Raw genomic sequence first — 24,953 nt, 5'->3', positions numbered from 1 at the left:
TGCTGTGAAATGAATGACAGTGTATTGTGTGCAAGGTACACAGTCAGTCACGCAAGACTACAGTGTTTCCCATTTCTGAACTGGACATGTCACATCCTGTATCTGAAACCCCACGCGCGCGCGCGCGCACACACACACACACACACACACACACACACACACACACACAAGAAAGATGAAAAGCATGTATGTGTACCTTGGGTGTGGGCTACATTACTAAATATTGTAAGCCCAGCTTTTTGTTCTTTTTAATGCGTGTTGCGGCATTCAACGCAATTTTGCTCGGAGCCACTATGTCTGGAGTAAAGATTGTCTCGGACGCGCGTCATCTGACTTGTTACAACTTAAATGTTTATTATGTTCAAAGTTCATTCTGTTGTGTATACCCACCACCATGGTCAAAAAACTGTCTTCCTTTTTCTCCCTTCACCTCATTACAAATCACTTCCACACTACCACCTGTAGAGGTGATTAGCCAAAATAGGCACAGCTGAGCCACTACATATATCTGCATCCTAATCAGAAATCAACTGTGACAGACAGAACCAGACAATATCATAATCAACCATAGTTAATTATAATAACAAAATATGAAATACCATAACTGGCTCCAACAATGCATTACAGTAATGTACCCAATAACTCATAAGTTGTCTGCACTTATATTATGTTCTTTCTAGTCCTTAATCCCTTAGCCATACATGTCTCCCATCCATAGGGTTAGATCACCCAGGACAGCTCAGCTGTTGAAACATTTCTTACTACAGGTGCTCTCTGTCTTGGTCTAGAGATAGCCTTTGTTAATGTGTATATGTGCTTGATGTAAAGTAGAGTTCTGTCTGCTCTATACATACAGTACATAATTAGGTCCTGTATGTATAATACAGGACCTAAGTGCACCTTTAGGCAAACATTCCACTTCCAATGGCAAAATATTGTTTATGTATATTTTCTTTTGTTTAAAATTATTACCACAAAGATCCATAAGAATTATTACTAGAGCAGGCAGTCATTTATTAGACAAATTGCTTTTTATGAAAGCCAAGATTGACTAAATAGATAAGTGCTTTTTTCAAAGCATACTTTTTGTGTATTAAGCAGGATTCAATAAGAACCATAATGGAAAAGTTGAATTAATCTAAATTACTAATATGTGAACAATACCCAACTGTTTCTGTGAGTAGGGACACCCTCTTCTGCTCTGAATGAACCCAGATTGCTTGGCCGTTAGAAGAAAATTGGTTTGATCTCAGTGTGTAACATGCATATAACTGCTGCTTACAAGGCCCAGTCAGTGTACATCTGTGTGAGTGTGTCTGAAAGAAGGGTTGCTCCGGGTAATGGGCATGGAGGCATTGAAAGCGTGTGCCAAGGGCTAGTGCAAAGACCATTAGGAAGAAGGAAAGTGAGGGAATTAGAGGTGGATGGGATGCTGGTAGGAATCAAAGGAGAAATCAGCAGATATTACTTTTCTTTTGCCCAAATCTTTATCCCTCTCTTCCTCCCCCTCTCTCTTACTCTCCTCCATCTCCTTTCCAGATTACTAGTAGAAATGTGTTTGATTTGTAACATCAGTGCTGTGCTCAGTAGATTACCACCAAATAGTATTTTTCCTTCTTCATGAATTGGTTGTTTTAATCCATTGGAGGCAATAAGGAGAAAACCTATTTTGCCTGATTGGGAACATTATTCAGATTCACTCATTCTCTCATAATCTAAAAATGTACAATTGGATTATTCTTACCATTTGTCTGTCACCGACTCTTCCTCTCCGCTTCTCCCTCTTAGTTCTAGCTTCAGACCATGTCTCTGTGAATATATAATGTAAGTGTTGTTGCAGCTACATAGACATTTAGTAAATCTATATCACTAAATCGAGGCTGGAGGAAAACTGGTGTGATTGTATCGGTTTGTGCTTTTTTTTGTGACTGTGCATACTGCATATTGCCTTTGTGTATTTTTACATGCCAGCCTTGTTTAAATGTGGATTAGTATATGTGTGTTTGTGTTGTCAATATCAGGCTTTGTTTGACTGTGTGTCAGCATCAAAAACCTTTTCCCATGTGTGTGTGTCTGTATTTCAGGTCCAACAGATTGATCGAGTGGTGGAAGTAGTGGACGAGGCTGTTAAAGGTATTTTGACGCACGCACGCACCCCCCCCCCCCCCCCCCCCCCCCCCCCCCCCCCCCCCCCCCCACACACACACACACACACACACACACACACACACACACACACACACACACACACACACTCATTGTATGAAGGAATAAGCAGAAATGCATTGATCAGCTAATGAACGAGAGTCTTTACATTGTTAGAATAGGAAATGTGTAAATGATTTTCAGTAAAGTGGTCGGTCCACTTACTGACAGAATGCAAGGAATATATCACTTTCCTGTAGAAGTGCACGTAATCATATTATGGATTTGGGTTGGCTTTCTGTCTGCTTTTAACATTTTAAAATTTTTGATTCTGACTAATTTTGTCAATAATAAAGTACCAACTAGAATGTTATTATAATATTCAGTATTGGTCAAAGGAGAAATATCTACAGAAACATGTTTATTGTGTTAACATTAGATATTCAAGAAACTATTGAGTTGATGTGATGTTTAAAGGATGGGAAATGTGTTGAAACCAAATGCATTCTCAACTCATTTTGACAAATTTCTCAGTAAGATCAACAGTTTGGACTGATGTGTATTTAAAAGAGAAGTTATCAGTGTTGCTTTCAGATCTGACTTTGCTGTCGGAGGAGCTTATTAAGTGGTCTTCAGGCAGACTCGCATGGCAGTGATTAGGTCATCCATTTAAACTGTTAGTAAACCACCACACTTTACTGTTTAATGAAGGTCAGGCAGAGTTTACAGTGTGAGTGTGTCCAGTCAAGCTGTCATACACCCCCAGCTGTTCTCTAATAAAGAACAGCTTGAGTTTATAGTGTGTGTGTGTGTGTGTGTGTGTGTGTGTGTGTGTGTGTGTGTGTGTGTGTGTGTGTGTGTGTGTGTGTGTGTGTGTGTGTGTGTGTGTGTGTGTGTGTGTGTGTGTGTGTGTGTGTGTATGAGAGAAAGAGAGTTACTAGTTTGCACTGCAGGCTTCACTCTAATGAAGGACAGCTGAACAAAGGCTTAATTTTACAATGTGTCATCAACCCTAAGTCTGTCTAGCTACACACACCCTTACACATGCACACTGTGACTTTCATTTCCCGTCTTCTTGATGCTCAGTCTTTCCTTTTTTTCCCCTTTCTTACTTCTTCCCATTCCTCAGCATCTCTTGATCTTTTCCCCTCCTTTCTTCCTCCTCCCTCTGCCTTCTCACTGTCCTGTTCCATCCTTACTGCCCTCCTTCTCTTCCCTTTTCCTCCCTCCTTTCCTCCCTCCATAGAAACTAATTTCCCCAGTATCATTACAGTTCTTTATGACCTCGTATAAACTGAGAGCTGTTATTTCAGCTCCGAGGCCTGGGCATAAACCTTTAAGCTCTGGGATTTGCCTTTCGTAATGGCTACTAAAATACTTACTTCAATGAACTGCTAATAGACACAGTTCTTTGCTGCACCAAAATTGCTTGCAGGTCTGTTTTCCACATGACAAGAGTGTTGCTATGCCTTTTATGAGCTTGTGTCTTGAGGTGTGAGAATATATATTTCAGTTTGGATCCTGGCTCAAAAAGAACTTAACAACTGTCAATCCATAAAGATACTTCACTACTGTAAAAGTGCTTTTAATCATATTGCACCTAACCTACCTAACATAAAGATCAAGTTACTACCTATTGTAAATGGCAGGCATTTTTATCCTGTTATCTCAGGTTGGCTTGCTGAGCATGCACACAGTACTATCTTTATACAGCCGTACACATTACTGTCCAGTTTTGTGGTTCTTGCCACCCTGCGGCATCTGTGATTTGGTGGGTAATGTTGTTACTGTGGTCAAAAGCTTGCGTATCCAAATCAATAGTTTATTTTTGTTTTAGGTGTGCCAGATGATGATTTTGTTGCTAACAACAAACATAGCTTTGGCTTTATCTTGCATTCCAAACCTTCAGCCAGATCTATAAAAAAAAAAAAAAGAACGACACCCATGGATGAACATTTTTGCAAGGGCACCTAGCCAGATAAATTGTCTGTTAGTGATGCTCAACAAACAAGAACTAAATTGGTTATTTGAAGTGTGAATTCTTTAAATCAAGAAAAAATATTAAATAGAAACCCACAAAAAGGCCAGACTATATGTTTCATTCATGTTTTCACTCTTAAAGGAACGCACTTTTACTGAAGTCTGATCTTTGCACCATATTGCACCATAATGAATAACTGCTGTACCCCTTTCTTTATAGGGCCATTTTGATGTATTTGTGTCTTTATTGACCTCCGAATGTTGATCTTCTCTCACTGAGATTATAGCCTTGGATGATACCATTTCATCTGCTATTCTTTTATCTGTTAGATTTAGTGTGTGTGTGTGTAACATAGAAATGGGGAAGGAAAGGTTAGACAGTCTAATGTATCTCCTTAGCTACAGATCAGAGCTATATGGCATCCATATAACCTCATGGTCCTTATTTCACCAGGATAAACAAACCGTTTGCCTTTATCAATGCTAAATAAATAAAGCATGAGAGTAAACACATGGCTGAATAAAAAGAGACAGTTAGACGGGGAGGAGTGGAAAGACAGAGCAGGTACAAAAATAGAGGTTGATGCATTCATATATATTTTAAGTTATAAGAAAATCTGAAAGTTGTCTTTTAATACTCAGTAACCTCCCATCTGGAAGTAACAAAAACGTATTATTGTCAAGCATCAAAGCCTCATCGGAAATATCTGAGATATTTCATATCAAAATCAATTTGACTGAAATTTTACAAGAAACCAAACTAATTTTTCAAGGACAGTCATACTTATCTGTAACTTGTTATATCAAGGGAAATGATAAGCATTCCACCCCTCCTTTCCTCCTCCACTGCCCCCTTTGTCCCTTCTTTCCAATGTGCCCCAACCCGAGCTCCTGCCGGCTGCTTTGCAATCAAACCAGGGAGCACAACAAGACTCACCACTTATAAGGTAGCAGACACAGGTCAACAGGTCAATATTGTACCTCCCTACATCACTGATCCAACCATCCATCTGGCTATCCTGTACATCTTTCATCATCATGTGATGTGTTTTCTTTCTATCACCGTCCAACCATCCATCCATGCCGTGCCTACCCTCCCTCCTTTTCTGTCGCATGTTATAATGGGCTGTTATGAGTGGAGAGAAGGATTTATGTTGGTTTGTATTTATGATGGAGAGAAAAGAACAAAGGAGAGAGAAATTGGAAAAAACTAAAGGGAAAAGAGGAGGCAGTCAGTAACTAGAAAATGTGATATAGGTTGATGTGTCTTTGTGTCTATGCAGGGTTGCCCATCACAGCAGTTGACCTCTCTAAACTCTGTAATTGAGATGACAAATAGGGCAGCATTCTTCAGTTTTCTTCAGTTACTCAAGTCCGCTTTTTTTTTCTCTTGCTTCCCATTCATGGTTCCCTAGGCCCTGAAATTGAATTTGGCGTTGGGTACATTCCTGGAGTGATTCCATGCTGGTTGTGAGATTATTACTTGGGTCTTGGGTGGCAGTCACATTGACAGGGGTCCTGTGCAGTTTTAAAGACAAGAAAAGAATATGTGGGGAATGGCAGTTTCCAAGTTTCATAAAAAGAAAATCTCTTAATTTGGAAAAAAACAAACATTTGAAAACCCAGCACCACACTGGTAATCACAAGTCCGTGTAGGCAATTAGGTATTGGTAACTTTGTTTTCCCTCAGTTAAAAAGCACCAGAAACAAATGTATAATGTCAACAATATGGGAAAAAAATCTAAACTAATTTACTGCAATTCTTCCCAGGCCTGAGCTGAAAGCTGAATTACTGGCATGCCTTTTATTTTGCCATTGAAGCTGATCATCTCAAACATGTTGAGTTTCAAACTCCGTTGTTAAACCTCAACATTCAAGCCAAGATGGCTCACTTTTACTAAACAAATCTTTACACTTATTTTAAATCCATGATGTGCAACCAAAGATGGACACAGATAGGTACCTAGAAGAAAGCATGGATGAACGTGCTTTAAGTCCCAGCTGTTTTCCACAAGGGATGTTTTCTAATTTCCTTGCTTATAGTGGGATATTACAACCAGTCACGCCTCACTGATTGGCTCTTTGGCCTCCTCTGTGGCAGATAGTCATTTTTATCAACCAATTGATAGCTATGCTTCCTGCCCTGAGCCCTCCTTCCCAGGAGACCCATGTAAAGCGGATGAAAACAGGAAGACAATTCCATCCCTCAACGCCTCCATCTCGCACACCCTCTAACAGCTAGAGGTAAGAGTCTAGCTGGTAGCCTTTTAGATAGTTGGAGAGGAAAGACTACTACATCCCATTTCTGCACACCAATGGCTGGACAACACTTGCTATTAGCTATTTGAATCAGCCATCGATTTTTTGTTTCCTTCGGTAGCACAGTGTATTTACTAAGCGATAATAGATTTAGAGTTGTCACAGTGTGCAGTTTGTAAGAGATATGAGTAAAATAGCTGTCTTTATTTTAAAGATTCCCTTGTTCCTGCCTATCCTGCTTTGTTGCCGCCCGTTTTAACTATCTTGGTAATATCAGTGGAGTTTACTTCAGCGAGAATATCATGTTCTTGGCCTACTTCCCACTTTGTGTATTGATGTTCATCCATAATTGATTTAAAGTGCACCTGATACCAGAAGTTTGCCTATTATGCCATTTCCTGCACAGCTAGACCTGCTAATTTATATCTCCCTTGACCATACCTTTACCACATTGCTTTTCCACAATTCAAATCTCACTTTCTATTTGGTATTTTTGTTGAAGGTTGTATGTGAATGAAGTTGTGTATGTGAGCGTGTGTCTAAGGTACCTTTTAAGTGTTTGTGTTATGGAGATAGACTTTAGCGAGACGAAGTGATTCAACTAGCCAAACAGTTAACTTAACTCTATTTTCCTTTATCCAACTAATATTCAAGTTGAATGGAAACATGTTTAACATGGAAGTGCCTACAGTACATCTGCGCACCCATCCACACATAGGTCCGCATGTTAGTGTGTCATAAGTAAACAGGGCAAAGACAGTTCTGTTTGAAAAGCTATATGTATTGAAGTGATGTTTGTTGTTTTCAGGCCACTCAGTTCGACTGTTGGGTCAGAAGAAAGATGGAGGCCGGAGGCTCGGAGGAGCCAGACTGGACCTGCCCAAGATCAGGAAGAACCCGCTTATTGAAATCATCTCTATTAACACTGGGTAGGATTCAGACACACAAACAGAGAACACGACTCATAAAATATTCACCCTTAGCTGTAAATTCAATTTCACTGCTTCGCTGCCTTACGGTTTATTGTGTGTGCACTCTTACTCTCTTTGCACAGCCGCTTAAATAGCTTCTTATTTTATTAATACATATGGTTTGCTTGGGGGGGAAATCAGCATGTGTGTGTGTGTGTGTGTGTGGTTATGTGTGTGTGTGTGTACGCATATAGTACTATTTGTTCTTTAAGTGTAATACAAACCAAACAGGTGTCTAGTCTTTTGTCTCATCTTCCATTTTAAATATGAAAGAAGACACAGCTACATAAGTAGACCTCCTTCCTTTGTCACCTTTTTCTGTCATAGCTGGGAAGGTAAGGATTATCCTGTTACTGTTCTTTGTTATTTTGCCTGTTATGTCACTGGCAGTGAGTTTGTTTTAGAATACTTCTGTTGTGTTTGGTAGATGCAGGTGCACAACCACTCACACCTACACCCACAAGTTTATGGGATCATGTCATGTTGTTTACAGATCTGTATGTCTCTACTAACCCATGTGCTGTATCCTCAGTGGGCTGGTTAAAAGGGTTAGGACAGACTTATTCCACTGTGTTGGGCCTCCACTAATGATAATCCATCAATCATCTTCCTGCACATCTTCAATGTATGTAATGCAATAGCCTGACTTAAAAAGCAAGGAAGTAAATAACTTGAAGACGCAACACTAGTGTTCAATATGACTGATTGAAAGTGTTGTGAGTACATATTTTACTGTCTGTAAGGGGGTTTCATCCGTTAACTGGAATTTCCATCAGTCTCCTTGAACTATCTGGGCTAATTGCAGCAACATTCTTGTCTATTTAACCTATCATTTATTACTGTTGGCATTGTTATGGTTATTTTGGTTATATTCTTTGTGGTGACAGCCTCCCCATACTTTACATTGTCACAATCATCAGTTTACATCTTTGTACTTGTTACAGGCGGACCTTTGGTTTCAAAAACAATGATTGCAAACAATCATGGTAGTCTATTATAAGCAAAAAACTAACTTCCACATTATATTTTTGTTTACATTAAATGCTGATTTTTTTCCTAAACTCATGATATTGCCAGCCTAATCTCAAAGACTCAGTCAATTTAAAAAAAATCCAGTGTGTTTTTCTAAGAGTTGACGTTGCCCTAGATGTTTGTGGTCTGCACAGCTCAGTGGTCTTTATTCCTAACTAAAGCTCCTTAAATGACACTAAATCGCCTAGAAAAATCCAGCTGTTTCAGCCTTAATTTATCAGATATGCTGGCACTTCTGTTCAGCACCAACTGTGGCATGTTTAAAAAGCAAAATAGAAGCTTAATGACCAAAAGAAAATGCAACCTTTTGCTACAACTGCAACTGTGTACTCAGTTTATCCAGCACTAGCCAATTTTTATTCCCTGCTCCCCTGTAAACCACTGCCTTAGAGGGCCACCAGTGTCATACTAGATAACAGATGCAGCCACTCTATTTGTGGCTCTTTCACAGCCTCTGTTTATCATTTTGATAATTATTGGTAATTGGATCTCAATCCTTCTCAGTTTTTCTTTTCACTCTGCATTTGCGACCACCAAATCACAACTACAGTGTGAGTACCTATCTTGATTTCTTGCTTTATGTGCTTGTGTACCTGCCTTTTCAAACAGTTCTATGTGTGTGTTCTTTTGCCGGCTTTTGCCTGGATGTGTGCAGTTTTGTGTGCAGATGTCAGTCCCCTGCCAGCCAGCCTCCAGCAGGGGGTCTCTATCTGATCCAAATGAACTTGTGTTGCTGTTGTTTTTCAAAAGGGTCAGGCTGGCTACAAATAAATCCCTTTGTTTTTATTCTTCAACTTTGGAGGCCCGGGGATTATACGAAAATGTTGATGTAAATCGGCTGTTGCCAAATCTCTCCCAAATAACACAGTTGTTACTGAAAATCCAGGCTTTATATGTGCTTTTGTAATGGTCAGTCAGTGGTGTCAATCATTTCAACACGTTTCTCTCAATATGTTTACGTACGTGTGTGTATTAAGGAAAACATGAGAGAATGTGCTCTTTATGTGTTCTGTTTTTAGATAATCTGTTTTAAATATTCCTCTGAGGTAGTAGTGACATCATTGGTTGCATTTGTCAGCTGGAGAAACAGAGGGATCTTTGTCTGACACACAGACACACAGACACACACACATGCACAACATCAGTTGAAGTTGTTCTCCAAACGGCCTCTGCGTCAGAAGAGAACATTTTAAGCTTTTTGATTTGGAGTGTGTGTGGCCTTTGATGTCTCCAGTTTTTTGCCAGTTTCTTTGTGTGTGAACATGTGGGATGCATCCCTTTTGTTTCCTAACCAAATATCAAGTTGATATCATGCTGCAGGGTGGAGTGTGTTCACAGGTCATCTGCAGGTCCTTGAAAAGTAAAGGATTGAATCTTAAATTCTCAAGTAATTTCAAGGCATACATATTAACATATCTTAAATGCAGTTAGTAGACCATCATCTCTCACTCGTGCGTTTTTCTTAATATATGATGAGACAACATGGCAAACACTGTGGCAGTGAGCATGATACTCTCCTGTTTTGAGTATTACTAATGCTTTTTCAAATTGAGCATAAAGTCAATGTGATTTTAGTGATATTCAGTCTAATAGATCCACACTAATAAACAGAACAGGATTTTTTAATTTGGCTCTTTGAAACCTGCAGATGCCCCTGCCCATCAGCTCAGCAGCCACTAGAGCATTTAGGATGCTCAAGTGATACAGGGCGAAACAGTTGTCACACTGCTCCCTCTTAGGAAAAAAAGTATCTGTGGGGATGTTGTGCTTCTACCAGATACCCCAACTTATCTTTTGTATAAAGAACACACAATAAAAACCTTCACCCAATTTGATTTTTTGTCTCTAAACAGGGAACATTCAAATTATGAATTAAGGCCATTTACTCATTTCAAATGACTACAAAGAGTCATTTTAGTCTGTGTCTGACTCATGGACCTATTGTAACAACTCCTTTACTATACGCTATAAGTGCAAATCCTCACAACAGCCTGACAGACGGTTTCACCTGGGACTACCACTGAAAATTGAATTTAATGTTCAAATTGATTCACAATATTAGTTTCATTAAGTTGAATATTAATTTCATTTGGATCTATTAAATCCAAATTAGATTGGCTTTTTTTCTTTCTCACCCAGTTAATTTTTATCCCCATCAGAAAATAAATTCATTCTTAGTCCAGCTGGTCCTCAAATGCCCTGTGGCTTTGTATTAAAGGAGCATTTTGCGGTTTCTCCTGGGCCATTAGCACGACTATTGTGAGTCATTGTTACGTGACACATTAATGACCAAAAACCCACATCATTTCTTTGAAGGTTCAGTCAAAAAGCAGCATGTTGCACCAATCTTAATGCTGAAATTAATTGTAAACAACAATTCAATTTTAATACACTAATATGTGTTTTCCTTTTAGGGTTTCAGTGTAATTAATTAATTTACTTGAAGATTATTACAGAAATATTATGGACGCGAAGGGCAAATTGAATGATTTTTCATTGCAGATGTATAAAACATTTAATTTCAAAATGCACTCTGAATGTACTAATGAGATTTAGCAGCAGATGTGTGCTGCCTTCCATGCAGTTGTTTTTTTAAACATCACAATTCAAATCCTATTCAATGAATTTTAATCAATTTAAACATAATTGGGTTCAGTATCATTTTTGTAATAATTGCGATTGAACAAATTGTGACTGAACAAAAGCAACCCCAGCATAATAACGCCATCCTCCCAGGGCCCTTGAATATTATGAAAGTTAAGATGAAGTGACACAAAAGGTGCTAAAGATTTTTTAACAAAGGGAAAACCTAAGGCTCCAAAGTTTTTAATTTGAAACATACAACATAAATCTTTCTCACGGGTAGTGTAGGTGGATATTGAATGGTTGATGAGAACTGTGAAGCAGGGGAGGGAATAGTAGTTGATTTGAGAAAAATAGAGAGGAATACTAGAGATGCACGATTAATCAGCAATCACATCGTTCGGCAGATGTTAGTCACTTGTTTATATATTGCCATGGTTAAGCAAAATGTGCGCAAGCTACTAGCAAGCAGCCTAAACGCAAACAGTGGCAGCTGAAGCCTGCACGTTAGCGAGTGTGCGGTGGAGAGAGAGGTGTGTGTTTTGGTGAGTATGATGTTAGCAGTAACATTAGCCTACAGCTGTGAACGTAGCAACGCAGTCTGGGTACAGTGTATCGTCGGTGAATAAAAACTACAACTCCTCAGAAGCCAAGTCAAGTTATTGTGTCTTGCTTGCTACGCGGTGGTTAAAGGAGAGAAGGGTGTAGGTTTTGCCAGGGAGCTATAGTGGCAACTTAAGCACAGACTCAGCAACTTAAGGTGGGCTGGCTTTAAGGTGTGCCAGCTAGTCTCATGCAATTGACGAGCTCATAAAACCTAAACAGGACATTTTGTTTTATGTTACTTAGTTATTGAGCTATGATCCAAACTTTTTCACAGATGTGAGTTAGAACTTCATTCTATAAGTTCACAACCAACAAAGTTGAAATCACAATTGAATTCAATCTTGCTACTCAGTCAGAATCTTATTAATCTGGAGTCCGAGTCTCTGTCACAATAAATAGGCTGCATATTTTAGGCCTATTGGCAGACAGCCATTTAAAATGTAGGCAATGGCATATAAAGAATAAAGAATAAAGAGCCTTTTTTCCATGTCCACTGAGGTTTCTCAGCATGCTCTCTGGTAACATGTTGCTGTTGTCCGGGTAGCTTTGTCATTCGCAAGGCTACTTTTACTTTTATACTTTCAGTAAATTTCCAGGCCTGTACTTTGTTACTTTTACTTGAGTAAAGAAGTTAAATCAGTACTTCTACTTTTACCAGAGTATTATTTTTTAACACAAGTATTAGTACTTCTACTTTAGTACGGAAAGTGAGTACTTTTTCCATATCTGCCGCTCAGTCTGTTTAGGCAGTAGCCTTTGTGTTGTGTATGGTGAGTGAGAATCAAATGTTTATAGGATTTCAGAGCATGCAGACTTTAAGAGGAGGTTGTGCAAAGTATATTTACCTTAACCCTAAGATAATCACTACATATTATATACTACCCATCTTAAGTTTTTAAGGGCATACAAAATGTATTACTTAAAATAAGAATTAGTATTTTTCCTATTTATTCTATTTATGTCATTAATATGCTTGAGCAAAGCAAAACTGTCTATTTTGAAAAGATATATTTTTGTTACTTAATTTTGTTGTATTTCCCATTTTTTGTAATGGATTTCTTCTTATGTTTGTTTAACTTTGTATGTTCAATTTGAGAAACAGAAACTTGTTTTATACACATATTGACATCGGTTGTCGGCCATAACGGCAATGGTGATATCGGTAATCGGTATCGGCCAAAGTTTTCATATGGGTGCATCCTTAGGGAATACACACACACACACACTGTTGGTGTTTTTAAACATGGGATTCAATCAGACAGGGTTCTTTTGTGCTACTGGTTCGGGTGTTGACTCCTGTCCTGGTGCAGCTGATTTGTAATTTTGTTGGGCTTGTGCTCTTTAATTGGCTTGCCTTTTAGTCGCCAGTATTAAGTTTAGCATTGTTTTTTATGTGGTTCATTTCATAGCTTATTTATATCAACAGATAAGCCTGAGGACAGAGTTAATTTTCGATACAGCCTCACACTGGGAAAGACTTGACTGTCTTTCTAATGCTCTGTTTTGTGTCCCAGTTTTAGCCCGCTCGATTCTATTAGGGAAGCTGGTGTGAGTATGTTTGTGTATTTTGCCCTAGGCTACACTAACGGTCCCTTCTTGCTCTTTGTGTGTGTGTGTGTGTGTGTGTGTGTGTGTGTGTGTGTGTGTGTGTGTGTGTGTGTGTGTTGTCAGTGAACAGTAAAAGCCCCTTTGTGAACATGTTGAATCGCAATGCTTCAGTGTCATAAACAAGGAATTTACAGCCACTCAGTCAGAATGGTTCATTAAACTTCACTGTGTGTGTGTGTGTATTTGTTGCTGTGTCTGTTTGTGTGAACCGTTGCCATTAGACTTCAGGCATAAAAAAAAGCCCTTTGTTCCACAGTTACAGCTCATTTCATTTCATTATCTATCTCTTCCTCTTCCCTATTCTCTTATTTAGTCACATTTTGGCTGTTATAATCTCTGTTATTACAATATGCCAAAAGTCAGGTGTTAATGATCATCTAAACCCAAACCAGTAACCACAATCAGCATTCGCATCCTCCAGGCTGGCAGGTAGACAGACACAATGACATTGTGGGAATAGGCATTGGAAGCAGGCTTCTTGTGGTTTGAGAGCTCTCTCAAACACAAGTGGAGTATTGCTGCCAGGCTTACTGCTGCCTTGATTTTTGATAGCTGCGCTGGCAGCTCATACGACCCCAATAAATAGTTAGAAGTTGAATTGATGGTGTAGAGGCCTGTGCTGCTGTGAAAAACCTGTGTGAATATTACACCATAATAGAAAGTTGTTGATGTTCAGCATCTGTAGTCATGCTTAACATGAATAGTTTTTTGATCGTTGATTCCCAAACCTTTTCCTATACCATTTAAAATACATGTTTTCTTCTTAGCTATTTGATGATAGTGTGACAATATTTAGCTTCTTTGGGGTTAATGTTTTCCTTAGCAACCATCTGCACATCATTGTCCTTGAAACGGTTTTAAGGTTAAAGTTATGACTGGTCAACAAATGGAGATGCTGCCATCTCTTGAATAAAAGCAAACATTGAAGGGTTTAATACAAATTACATTTCAACATTACAGTTTTTTTTTCAGGAGAGTTGAGTTAGTGGCTTCACCTATCCACGGAGTAAAACAGATAACCTTGAAGCCCATACAGTACTGCATTTCATCCTGTTTCCTTTGTTCAGCTTCTTCTATTGAATTCCCTGTTTTTCCTTTTTTTCACCTTCTGACACTAATAGTAACATATTTATTTGCTAAAGGGAAAGCTAATTTAATCTGGCCATTAAGCCATGTTGAATACTGCACAATGCCATTGTTCTGGTTTTTCAAAAGATGGTTAATACCTTTTTAGACATAAATGTTTTGGATGCTTTAGTCGAGCTACATAGCATTAATCTCGAATCATTATTTTCTGCGTCGTTTTCTATTCTATTCATTTCTGTGGCTGGTTAAAATCCTAAAGGATTTGAACAGGCTAGTGGCTAATTTCTCTCAGACCTTCATCCCTGCCAAATCCTTGATTTCTATAATCACTAATAATCACCGTAGCAAAATACACACACACACACACACACACACACACACACACACTATGTAAACAAAGCTGATAGAGACAAAGTGTGATTGTGTGTTAGCGTGCTTTTAGATGTGTTTGTTTTAGCTGATAGGCCCCTAGTGTGTTAGCTGCTTGTTTCCTGTGATTCCTGTGGTCTGGCTGCCACAACTTCTCCGTCTTCTCTCCACGCCGACACAATGCAATAATAGGTCTTATCAACCTCGCTGCTGACCTTTACATCTGTGTGTTAACCATTGTGACCAAGGTGTAATGTTCAGGGCTGAGAGAGAAGTAAATTTGAGGTAACAGACATCTAGGTGGCGAGGATAAGCAATACGCGTCAGAAGAAGCTGGGCCAAAATTAGGACTTGCCGGTGTGAAGCCTAAAACACAGCAGCAACATCCGCATGTCAGAGCTAGACTTACTAGCTGTTCCTGACCTGATGTGTCCCTGAGCAACATGACAGGGCCAGAAATAATAATACGATTCTTGAGAAGGAAGGCTATGTGCAGCCTTAAATTAGTGGTGTCTTGGGTTTTTGGTCAAATTGCCATAGAAATTGAAGGAGAAGTGTGTTGCTTCCCTTCCTGCCTTGCAACAACCTGTCTTCGCTTTTGCCTAATGCAAAATATGTTATTTTTCCCCCCAGCCCAAATATATTGTAACACAAGTCTAATGTTACCTCACACTTCCGTGCAAAGCACATGGCTAAAAGAATTAAGCTCTTAAAGCTAGAGCGCATAACGGTCACATCAATGTATGGGAATTGTACAGCTTTTACTTCAGTAGACGTACACTGCACTGGTCTGCCTGTTCATCTGTATCTTTAACTCACTGACTCATTTAACTCACCACAGAAACATCTCTTGTAATATGTGTTGCAAACATCAGCTCCTCTCATTTCTGGAAATCAGAAAAATCTTCACATTGGAGCACCCAGTTAAACTACCCAGGTTATAAACATTGTGCTATACTCATCTTTCTTCTGTTATTGACGATTATCATACCAGCACTATATCCTGCTTTTCAGCACCTGATAGTCGCGCTCCACTTTCCTAGTCCCAATCAGCACGCCTCAGAGCTTTCTCCGCTGCTGCATTCTTTTCTTAGCCCTCTTTGCAACAATTTCTGTCTGTATATCAGTCAAACTCAGAACATTGTGTTCTTGATGCCAGAGGCCTTGACGGGGTAAGGTAAAAAATACATGGCATAGCTCTTTGGAGACACGATTTATAATAAAGACTATCACTAAAGAATAGAGTCACTAAAAGAATAGAGGAGGCATTTTGCAGACAAAGTCTTTGCTAGAAAGAGAAAGGAAAGCGAGGTACACAAAGACACAGGGAGAAATGGGTTGAGATGGGAAGTCATCAGCCGATTTAAAAGCAAATTGAATCAGGCCTAAAGGATGTGCTCTTGTGTAATTTAAATTTCTCTGGAACTTATAGTGTGGAAATGAATAAAGCCTATGAGAATGAGGAGTCCGTTTTTGCGTGAGACACAAACAAGAGTTTGTCTTTCTCCTGTAAACACACTTTACCTTACAATCGAAGCTGGTATGTCTGCTCCAGCTTGAGAATCCTTTTCCGACTGTAATATTACTACCACTGGGGTTCATGCGATATTCACTGCACGCAATTTGTCCATATCCCTACCTCATCTTAAAAAGCAAATACTCAAACCTATACTGCTCTACTACACTGCTCTACTTGACTGCGTTTTCATTGTGTTGATCATCGGTCAATGATCTCATCTTTTCTTTTCTGTGTTGTTTTTCTCCCCAAGGAGCAGAAGTGAAAATGCATCATGTGAAGCAGCAACAATAGAGGGAAAAAAGGGGCTGATGTGGTTTAAAAAAATAGGGCTACAGAGAAGTGAAGAGTTTCTCATCACCGTGTGTTTGTATGGATTGGGGGAATGCATGGATACACAATATACACACAATCCCTTTTGATTTAACACGCATACAAACACACACACCTCCACAAAGGAATGCTCCTTTTTCCATTTCGTTTCCGACACACACATGATCATATGCAGACACGCTCATACTAACTCACACACACAAACACACACATGCCCACACCTCTTCAAGCTGTGTACCATGGTGGCCTTTCCTGCTGTTTATCAAACCAATGTATGGGTAGTTTTCAGCTCCACTGGTCTGAACATTTTATTCCATTTCCCTCTTCCCCACTGCTTAACACACAAATACATGCCTGAGACATGCGCACGCACGCACGCACGCACGCACACATACACACATACACATACACACACATACACGCGCGCACAGCTCTCCATCCTACTCACTCACCAGGAGAGACTTTTGCTCCCCACAGTAAATCCAAAAGATTGATGTGTCTCCTTGGACCAAAACAAGATTGTGTGTCATTACAAGGCATTACACTACAGAACCCCTGAGTAACTGAATTAGCCCCAGTGTGTCACAAGCAAACACGGTTTACGCAGACACACACACACAAACAAGCACACATTCACACACACATTAAAATTGTCTTTGAGACTATTTGCACAAATCAGTTTCCTTCCAAGAGGTAGTCAACAACACAGAAACATCAACCCAGAAAAAAAGACTTTAATTCACTGACTCTTGTCTCTAGGGGTGTGTGTTCAAAGGTACAGTCAGATTATTTGGACAATGACACGTTGTGTTGTTTTGCCGCCAGTGCATTGGATTTTAGCAGAAACTGCTAGCACTAGGGTCATACACTCTCGCATTAACAATGTTATAAAGAAAATTGCCCTTTGCGAAAAAACAAACATAATGTGACATAAAGAGTCTGCTGGGATGTAGAGCATGTCCACAATGGGTGACTTTAGTGATATGAGGACGGATAAGATTATGTAGGCTAGTTATGGGGAAAAAAAACAGGGAAAGGAACGGTCACACGCGGGACACGCCAACAACAGGACAGTTAGGAAGAAGATAATGCAGGAAGGACTCTCCACCACTCCACCACCCCGACCATCCTCCCTGCGTGGTTTTTTGGCTTTTCAATACAACGCTCTACAGTAATCACCGTTCTGTGATCACAAAATACGCTTCCCATTAAACTACATTACTTGAAAATTTGTAATCAACACACAGATGATTACATAGATAAAATAACGTGACCATTTCACAAATTGCCATGAGACTGGGCTGGAAAAACGATACCGCTCAAATGGGTAGGCTAGTGTCTGGAAATGAAAATGTATCTCTATCATGTTTAACTCTCTAAGAAGTAATATAGCTTCTCCACCAACGGGATCATTGACAAAAGGAAATTCCATGTTTTGAGTAAAAAAACCTGCCTGCCTTATAGTCTGCTTAACACAGTTAATAAACCAACCCTGTTTTATTATTCATGCAGATAACAAACTGCGTTAAAATGTGCCTGATACAGACTGAATAAATGAATGAATGAATGAATGAATGATCGCTGTGTCAGAGGGATGAGACTAAGAGACACTCAAGGTTTATTGAAGAAAACCTGCTCCCGACCAGGTTGGGACTGTTACCATAGTAACACATCATGAGGTTACGTTACCTCTCTTTCTGAATCGGGCTGGAATTACCCCGATCTCTCAACTTTGATTAACCTCCCTTTCTGAAAACGAAAACTCAGTTTCCCTCATGGCAGGGTTAACTAACTCAGAGTTTTCACTAAACCTGCTTTCTAAAACAGGCCGCTGATGTGTGATGTAAGTAAATTGTAGAAGGCCAGTTAACTTCTCTGATACCTAAAGATATCCCCTTGTCCAGTTAGTCCCTTAACCACTTGTTCAGGGTTAGAGTTAGTTTTTCACTAGTCAAACTAATGGGTTATTTAGTCCCTTGCTAAGTCACTGTGAGACAGGTGGCCTGCCAGCAAATTAGTAATGAGGCCACCATACAGTCAATTTGTCAGTCGGACAGGTTGACGACCAGAACAAGTGATTTCATCAATCAGTCCGTTACATAATAAAGTGATCAGTAAGGCAGGCAACAGGTGAGATAATTAGCTGGCAAATAAGTAAATCGGCCAGCCTTAAAGTCTAACTTTCAGTTCAGATCTTGTACCACTTGACTCTATCAGTATGTCTAGGGTTTCATAATAAAACATCATACCATTCTTGTCCAGTAACAATGTGCTGACTGATCTAGTACAAACACTGCCTTGAGGTCCATAGACAAAACAAGGAGCAGGGAAAACACTCACAGTTCTTATGTAGACATGGGCATTCACACACATGCACATGCTCTCACAAACATACTGTACACGTGCTGTTTCTCTCCAGTCAAAACAACAAGCGAGGCTCTGTAGTTACAGAAACCTAAGGTCAGCATGTGACACTTTTTTTTTTTTTAAACACACACAAACACACACACACACACACACACACACACACACACACACACACACACACAGAGCTGTTTCACTGTGCAGCACTGGGAACACGAGACTAAATAACAGAATTCAAAAGGGTCAGACACACAGGCTGGTTTGAATACTTAGAGGAGTGGGCCCCAGCTGCACTAGGACACACACTCATGCACACACTGGTCTATTCACAGATAAAAAAGGCGCACGCACACACACACACACACACACACACACACACACACACACTTACACACACGCAGGCAGAAGCTCTGAGAATGGAAAGAAAACTTTGTTTGTTTATTTATTTCTATGTTAGACTTGTTTGTTGGCAGGATGGAAAACAAGTTCATCAACTTAAACTCTAAACTGTAAAAAGCTTCATACACTCAATTAAACCCTCTGTTTAGAAGTCTGAAAAAACTTCTCACCAGTCACTTAAAAGCCACTGAAAAATGTTCACAAATGGATAAATAAATAGAAAATGTAGCCATTCTAATCATTGTGTTGTTATGTGTGGTACTGTTAAACACAATGTGTGATAAGTCATCCCAGTTAACGCACTGACATGCTTGCAAAGATTTCTGTACCTGGTGATGTCCCATATCACCACCATTCATCTTCTCATTTGATCACATCAACAAAAAGCAGACATATTGAAAGTCTTTGTTAGACAGTATCCATACAATTCTTTGTGTGATTCCTCACGAGGTTGAATTTCTTTTCTACTGGTGAAGCAGTGTCTTTACTTAATAAACACAACATTTAAACGATGAAGGCTAGGCTCTTCAACTAGTTATAAACAAGAACATTTCTGTTTCATCCTGAATCCTGATCATTGTTTAAAAAGATATAAGGTATAAGCAATGTTGTCTTTAGAAGAGTCAATATCATCGGTGTGCATGCAAAGTTCCTAAACAACTTGAATGCAAGAGATCTCTTACTGTTTATCAAGGGTAAATATGGTTTAGCTGCCAACCGTTCTCTCAATAACTAACCATCCTCTTTTCATTGGTCCTAATCCTATGTGTCTTTACTCCATTGTGTCAGCATCCTTTGTTCCTTGACTCCACATTATTTTGAAAGCTCCACTATGACTTTGAGATGACACAAACAGTAAACTTACAGGCTTGGGGCTTTGTTCTGTCATATAATAGCAGTTATAAGACGTTGTTTGCTCATATACCCACTCCACCCCTTTCCCAGTCCCAACAATAACTGCGATGAATAATCTTACTTTACAATTTGCAAAGTACTCAGTCTTCCCCTCACAGTTTTAGCTTTGTTTTCATAATTACATCTTTAGGGCCGCACAATTCAAACACACACACACACACACACACAAACACACACACACACACAATTGGCCCACTTTGTTTATTCATAGAGCAGTTTTCTAATTAACGTGTAGAGCCTAAATGCTTATCATTAAGAAAACATTTTGCTGTCTCTCCTGTTCTGTGTCAATCAGATTCTGCACAAGGGAGCCTCTCCAAAGGAAACTATACTGTATGTGTGTGTGTGCCGAGGGAGGTTTACAAATGTATAGAGGAACCTCAGAGCTTTCCTTTCTTTGTTACCTTTTCAAGGCTGCAACCACACAATAGTCTCTCTCTATCTCTTATACACACAAGCGTGAAAAGACACACACACACACACACACACACACACACACACATTGGGGAAGTAGCCTCTCTCATTGTAACGCATTAATAAACTAGACTGTTGTCAGGTACAACTGCTACCTCCGTGGTTTTAGCGGACAAAACTGAAGGCAGAGAGAACAGAAACAAAAGAGGGAAGGGAAAGAGGGAAGGGATAGAGGCTTGATTAAAAAGGGACATATTTTTTTTTTATTCTAGAAATACTGTATTTCTGCTTAATACCACTAGTGTCTTGTTGTTGATGTTGCTGTTTTTATTACAAAATGCTTAATTATCATTAACAGTAATGTCATTTCGGCTTTAAAAGTTCTCCTTATTGATGGGTGACATTTAATCAAATTGAACAGTAATCTTAGGTCTTTATCTTCTCTTTAGGAAGACAGAAAATGAAGCAATTCAAAATTGGGAAACTTAAGCCCAAGGCAGGTTGAATACATAGCAAGGACTGTGTGAGTGTGTGTGTGTGTGTGTGTGTGTGTGTCAGAGAGAAGGACACTGCTTCTCTCCTTCAGTCACTTTCAGTCATAGGATGCTGACTACTTGTCGCAGTCTGTTTAGGTTGATGGTGAGGTCGAAACCGCTAATGCGTTGTTGTGATACTGGACAAATGTTCAGCAGCAGCACACTCACACAAGCACATGGATACACATAATTGACACACAGACACACACAGACATGCAGACAGGCCACTGACTGTCTCTTGAAATTAATGTTGGGGTGATCCACTCAGCTGGGCTGATCACATTAAGATGGATGGACCCCCTGGTGGTGTGTGTGTGTCTGTGCGTGTGTGGGTGGCTGTGTTTATGTGTGTGTGTGTGTGTGTGTGTGTGTGGCCCCATCTGTCTGTGTTTTCCCCACAGCTAGGTCCTGTGACCTAGCTGCCATCTTTAGTGCCCTCAACTCCAATAAGCAATAACCTGGGAGGGTGAGATGGATAGATAGATAGCTATATTGTCTTTTGTTTTTCAGTTGTTTTTTTCCATGGTGACATTAAAGGATGCTCTTGGCATTTTGGTTGTTTTTGAAAATTATTATAAAGATATGGAAGTTGTTTGAGTGGGCACTTACAGTATGGAGGTCTTTCACAGTCCAATTATTGCTGTAATAAGGAGGGTTGAAAAACCTACACAGTAGGTTCGTTAGACCCTCTTGCATTGCTGGTTTGTGGTAATTGATCTGCTCAGTAAGTAGCAGTAGTAGTAGGACAAGAGAGATAGCCTTGGTGTGAATGTGAACCCATAGTGGAAGAGTCGTCTAAAGTGTACTCAAATAACCTTGCCTTTCCTCGGAGAAATACGTTTTAGGCAACACTTTAACACCAAATGTTGTATGTGGACTTCATAACATTGTCTGTGAACAATAAAGCCTTTGAACATTCTGAGAAGTCATTTTCTTTGATATGCCTTTCTCAACTCAATCGGTAGTGTACCACCCTGTTTATCCTAGAGTGGCTTCAAGTCTTTATTCAGTGGGTAGCAGAAACTATAAGGATACATGGATTGTCTCTATTACCAAAACACAGAGTTCTGTGTATTTTGTTTCAAGCTTCTGGGGAATCCCTGTTATTTCTCCATGTATCTGCCACGGACAGATACAGGGTTTATGCTTGTTATCTACATTAGTCTGATTTCCAATTCTCATACTTGCTGCCCTACATCAGAGAATGTTTTGGTAACTAATCATTAGTAGGGCATTTTTGTCGTTGCACTGGAGTGGATAAATCCCACAGCAAACCAATTTAAACATTGTGATACTTTTATAAAAGAGAAACTTGGATCATTATTCTGTATCGAAAGCTTGCATTAGTAGTGCTGTGTTAATAAATTGGTCACGTTGTTTCCTTTGAGTAGCTGGACTGTGGTCCAATATTAGTCACAGTTTGGTCAGTGTGGGGCTTTTAGTGAAAACCTCACTTGATATGTGGTATTTTACTTAGGGTTATTATTAGTTATTTACATTCATGTTGGGATACACTTGGCAAGTGTGGCTGTATTGGGAAGACTAGCAGTGTTACTTTCAACCTCAACAAAGTTATACAGAAAAATAACAATCTTGCAGGTGGCAAGCTCATTTTTTGCACAATGAATTATTGGCAAAAGATGAAACATATTTTTCTTTTTACATTTTCATTTCAGTATTTTGATCCTGCCAAACACACATTTAGTAATTTACACTGTTTAACATGTGCTCCTATAACAAACTAGAGCTGTTCCCAGAAATGTAAGCCAACAGAGAAATGGTAAGCGGAAAAAAACTACTATGGTAACAACAGTGTTAACCCAGTGAGACAAATTTGAGGTCAGAAATGAAACCCTAAGGAAGTGAATACAAAAAGAACTTCTAACAGTGGCCTTCCTTCTTCTCTACAGTAGTGATTTGCAGGCAACTCTTAAAGAAAAGCCCTTTTCATCCTGAACAAAGACTCCCCGAGAGTTTAAACCATGCCATGCTTCTGGATCTGGTGTAAGCCAGTATTTCTCCTTTGTCTGTGTAATTTGTTTCTTATTTTATTTTTTTACTCCCTCCCTGTCACGGTCAATTTGAATAAAAGCTTCTCTACTTTTTGTAAAACAAAACAATGTATTGAATTGAATCTTTTCACTGCTTGTCTCGGTCAGAGAGACAGCTGTCCACGGTTATTTTGACGCTAGCTGGGGTCATTATAAACAGTTAAGGAGAAAAAGGACAGTTTTGACTCCATGCTTTCTTCTCCTGCATCTGGTCTATTGGGAAAGTGTGCATGAATAGATTTGAATTAAAACATTTAATAGTTTCTTCTATCTATCTGTGCACTCACCATGTTCTCCTCAATCCCTCCCATCTCCACGGTTGATTTAAGTGAAAAGGTTAATCACTGGGTTGGTCAATTTTGAGCTGCTATATTGTAAATGATTTACAATGTATAAATCATTCATCAGAAGCAAATACATAATTGTTTTTTAGTTAAATATGTGAAGTACAAGAAGCAAACATCAGTGTTTTCCTCTAGAATTGTTTCAGCTGCGGCGTGAGGTCGTTGAACATCAAAAATTAACGTTATTTAAAAACGGCGTGTAGTTTTTCTTTTTTGAATCTCACATTTTCAGTCACCATGACCACTACGGTCAGAAACGTTGTGCCAAAAAAATATGAACAATAACGTTGCTGTCAGTGGGCTTATCTACTAATGTTAGCTACCGACTTTTACCTTGAAACCATCCAGCAAATAGACGGTACCGTAGGAGGTTACCCGAAACCGGTAATTTAACGTCACTGCTCATTTTACACACAGTTTAGCAACAAAACAAAATGCTGAGTGAAGATTACTAGCTACTTTTTCATGTTGGTTTTGAACAGTATGCACCCCCACTTACCTTGAAATGGTTTTAAAACAGTAGCTAACGTGTTGGAAGAATACAGTGTCACCTGCAGCGGGGACTCAGAGAGACCGCAGCGTTTGCTAACGTTAGCTTCTTGTCTCATCTGGGCTCTGGTAAAAAGTAAATTTATCAGATATAGTGTGTACAGTGCAGCTTGTTTGAATGCCTTAGTGTGCAACATATAATACAATGCAAGTTTCCATAATTCTCTGCTCATTGTCATACTGTATATTATCTGTGGCATCTCACATATCAAGCGATGAATGATGTTTGAATAGTACTGCTTTGTCTCCTTGTCTCACCATCTCTCTGTCTGTTTTTGTCTGTCTAGGTGTTTGAACGCATGTACGTACTGTAAAACTAAGCACGCCAGAGGAGACCTGGCCAGCTATCCCATCGAGGAGCTTGTTGAGAGAGCCAGGCAATCGTTCCAGGGTGAGTACTTTATCTCTTTCGCACGCACAGACACACAAACAATCCCAACATGAGACAAAAGAGGGATTTAAATGACAATGAGAGTCAGTGACTGTCCGACAAATATACCGATTTATTTACTTGATTAATTTGTTGTGGAACGGGATGTGCTGCTATTGGATGATGAAAGGCGCTGATATAGGATTGCTTGGGTCTTGATGAACAGCTGTTGTGCCCTGGCATCTGTTCCTTAAGAGTAGACTCTCAGAATCCCTAATCGCACAGCAGGCCATGCCTCTGTTAGAGCCCCAGGCGGGTCAATCAAGGTCAAGTCTACACAGTGATAGCACAAATCTGACTTCCTGAGCTTTTACGTACTATAAACAATCTGTTTTCCATCAGTGACTTTTTTTACTGGTATAGTCTGTTGAATTTTTTTGACTAATTTGGTTGGTGTTGGACCTAAATTCGGTTTACTACTTGTGAATAAGCTTAGACTGAAACAAATTCAAACAAGAATATT

The 24,953-nt window shown here is 39.4% G+C and overlaps 1 protein-coding gene across 2 annotated transcripts in view; it reads left to right on the top strand.

The window, feature by feature from the left end:
* The window catches only part of cdkal1 (CDK5 regulatory subunit associated protein 1-like 1), a 224,615-nt gene that overhangs the window by 73,170 nt on the left and 126,492 nt on the right, over positions 1-24,953 (top strand). For both annotated transcript variants that reach the window (XM_034873932.1, XM_034873931.1), the window contains 3 exons: positions 2,085-2,133; positions 7,193-7,313; positions 24,348-24,451. In XM_034873932.1, the coding sequence (XP_034729823.1) occupies positions 2,085-2,133; positions 7,193-7,313; positions 24,348-24,451 (274 nt within the window). The remainder of the gene's footprint in view (positions 1-2,084; positions 2,134-7,192; positions 7,314-24,347; positions 24,452-24,953) is intronic.

This window comes from Etheostoma cragini, chromosome 6, assembly GCF_013103735.1.
Source record: "Etheostoma cragini isolate CJK2018 chromosome 6, CSU_Ecrag_1.0, whole genome shotgun sequence".
Classification (NCBI taxonomy): Eukaryota; Metazoa; Chordata; class Actinopteri; order Perciformes; family Percidae; genus Etheostoma; species Etheostoma cragini.
This window is presented reverse-complemented; position numbering and strand designations above follow the sequence as displayed.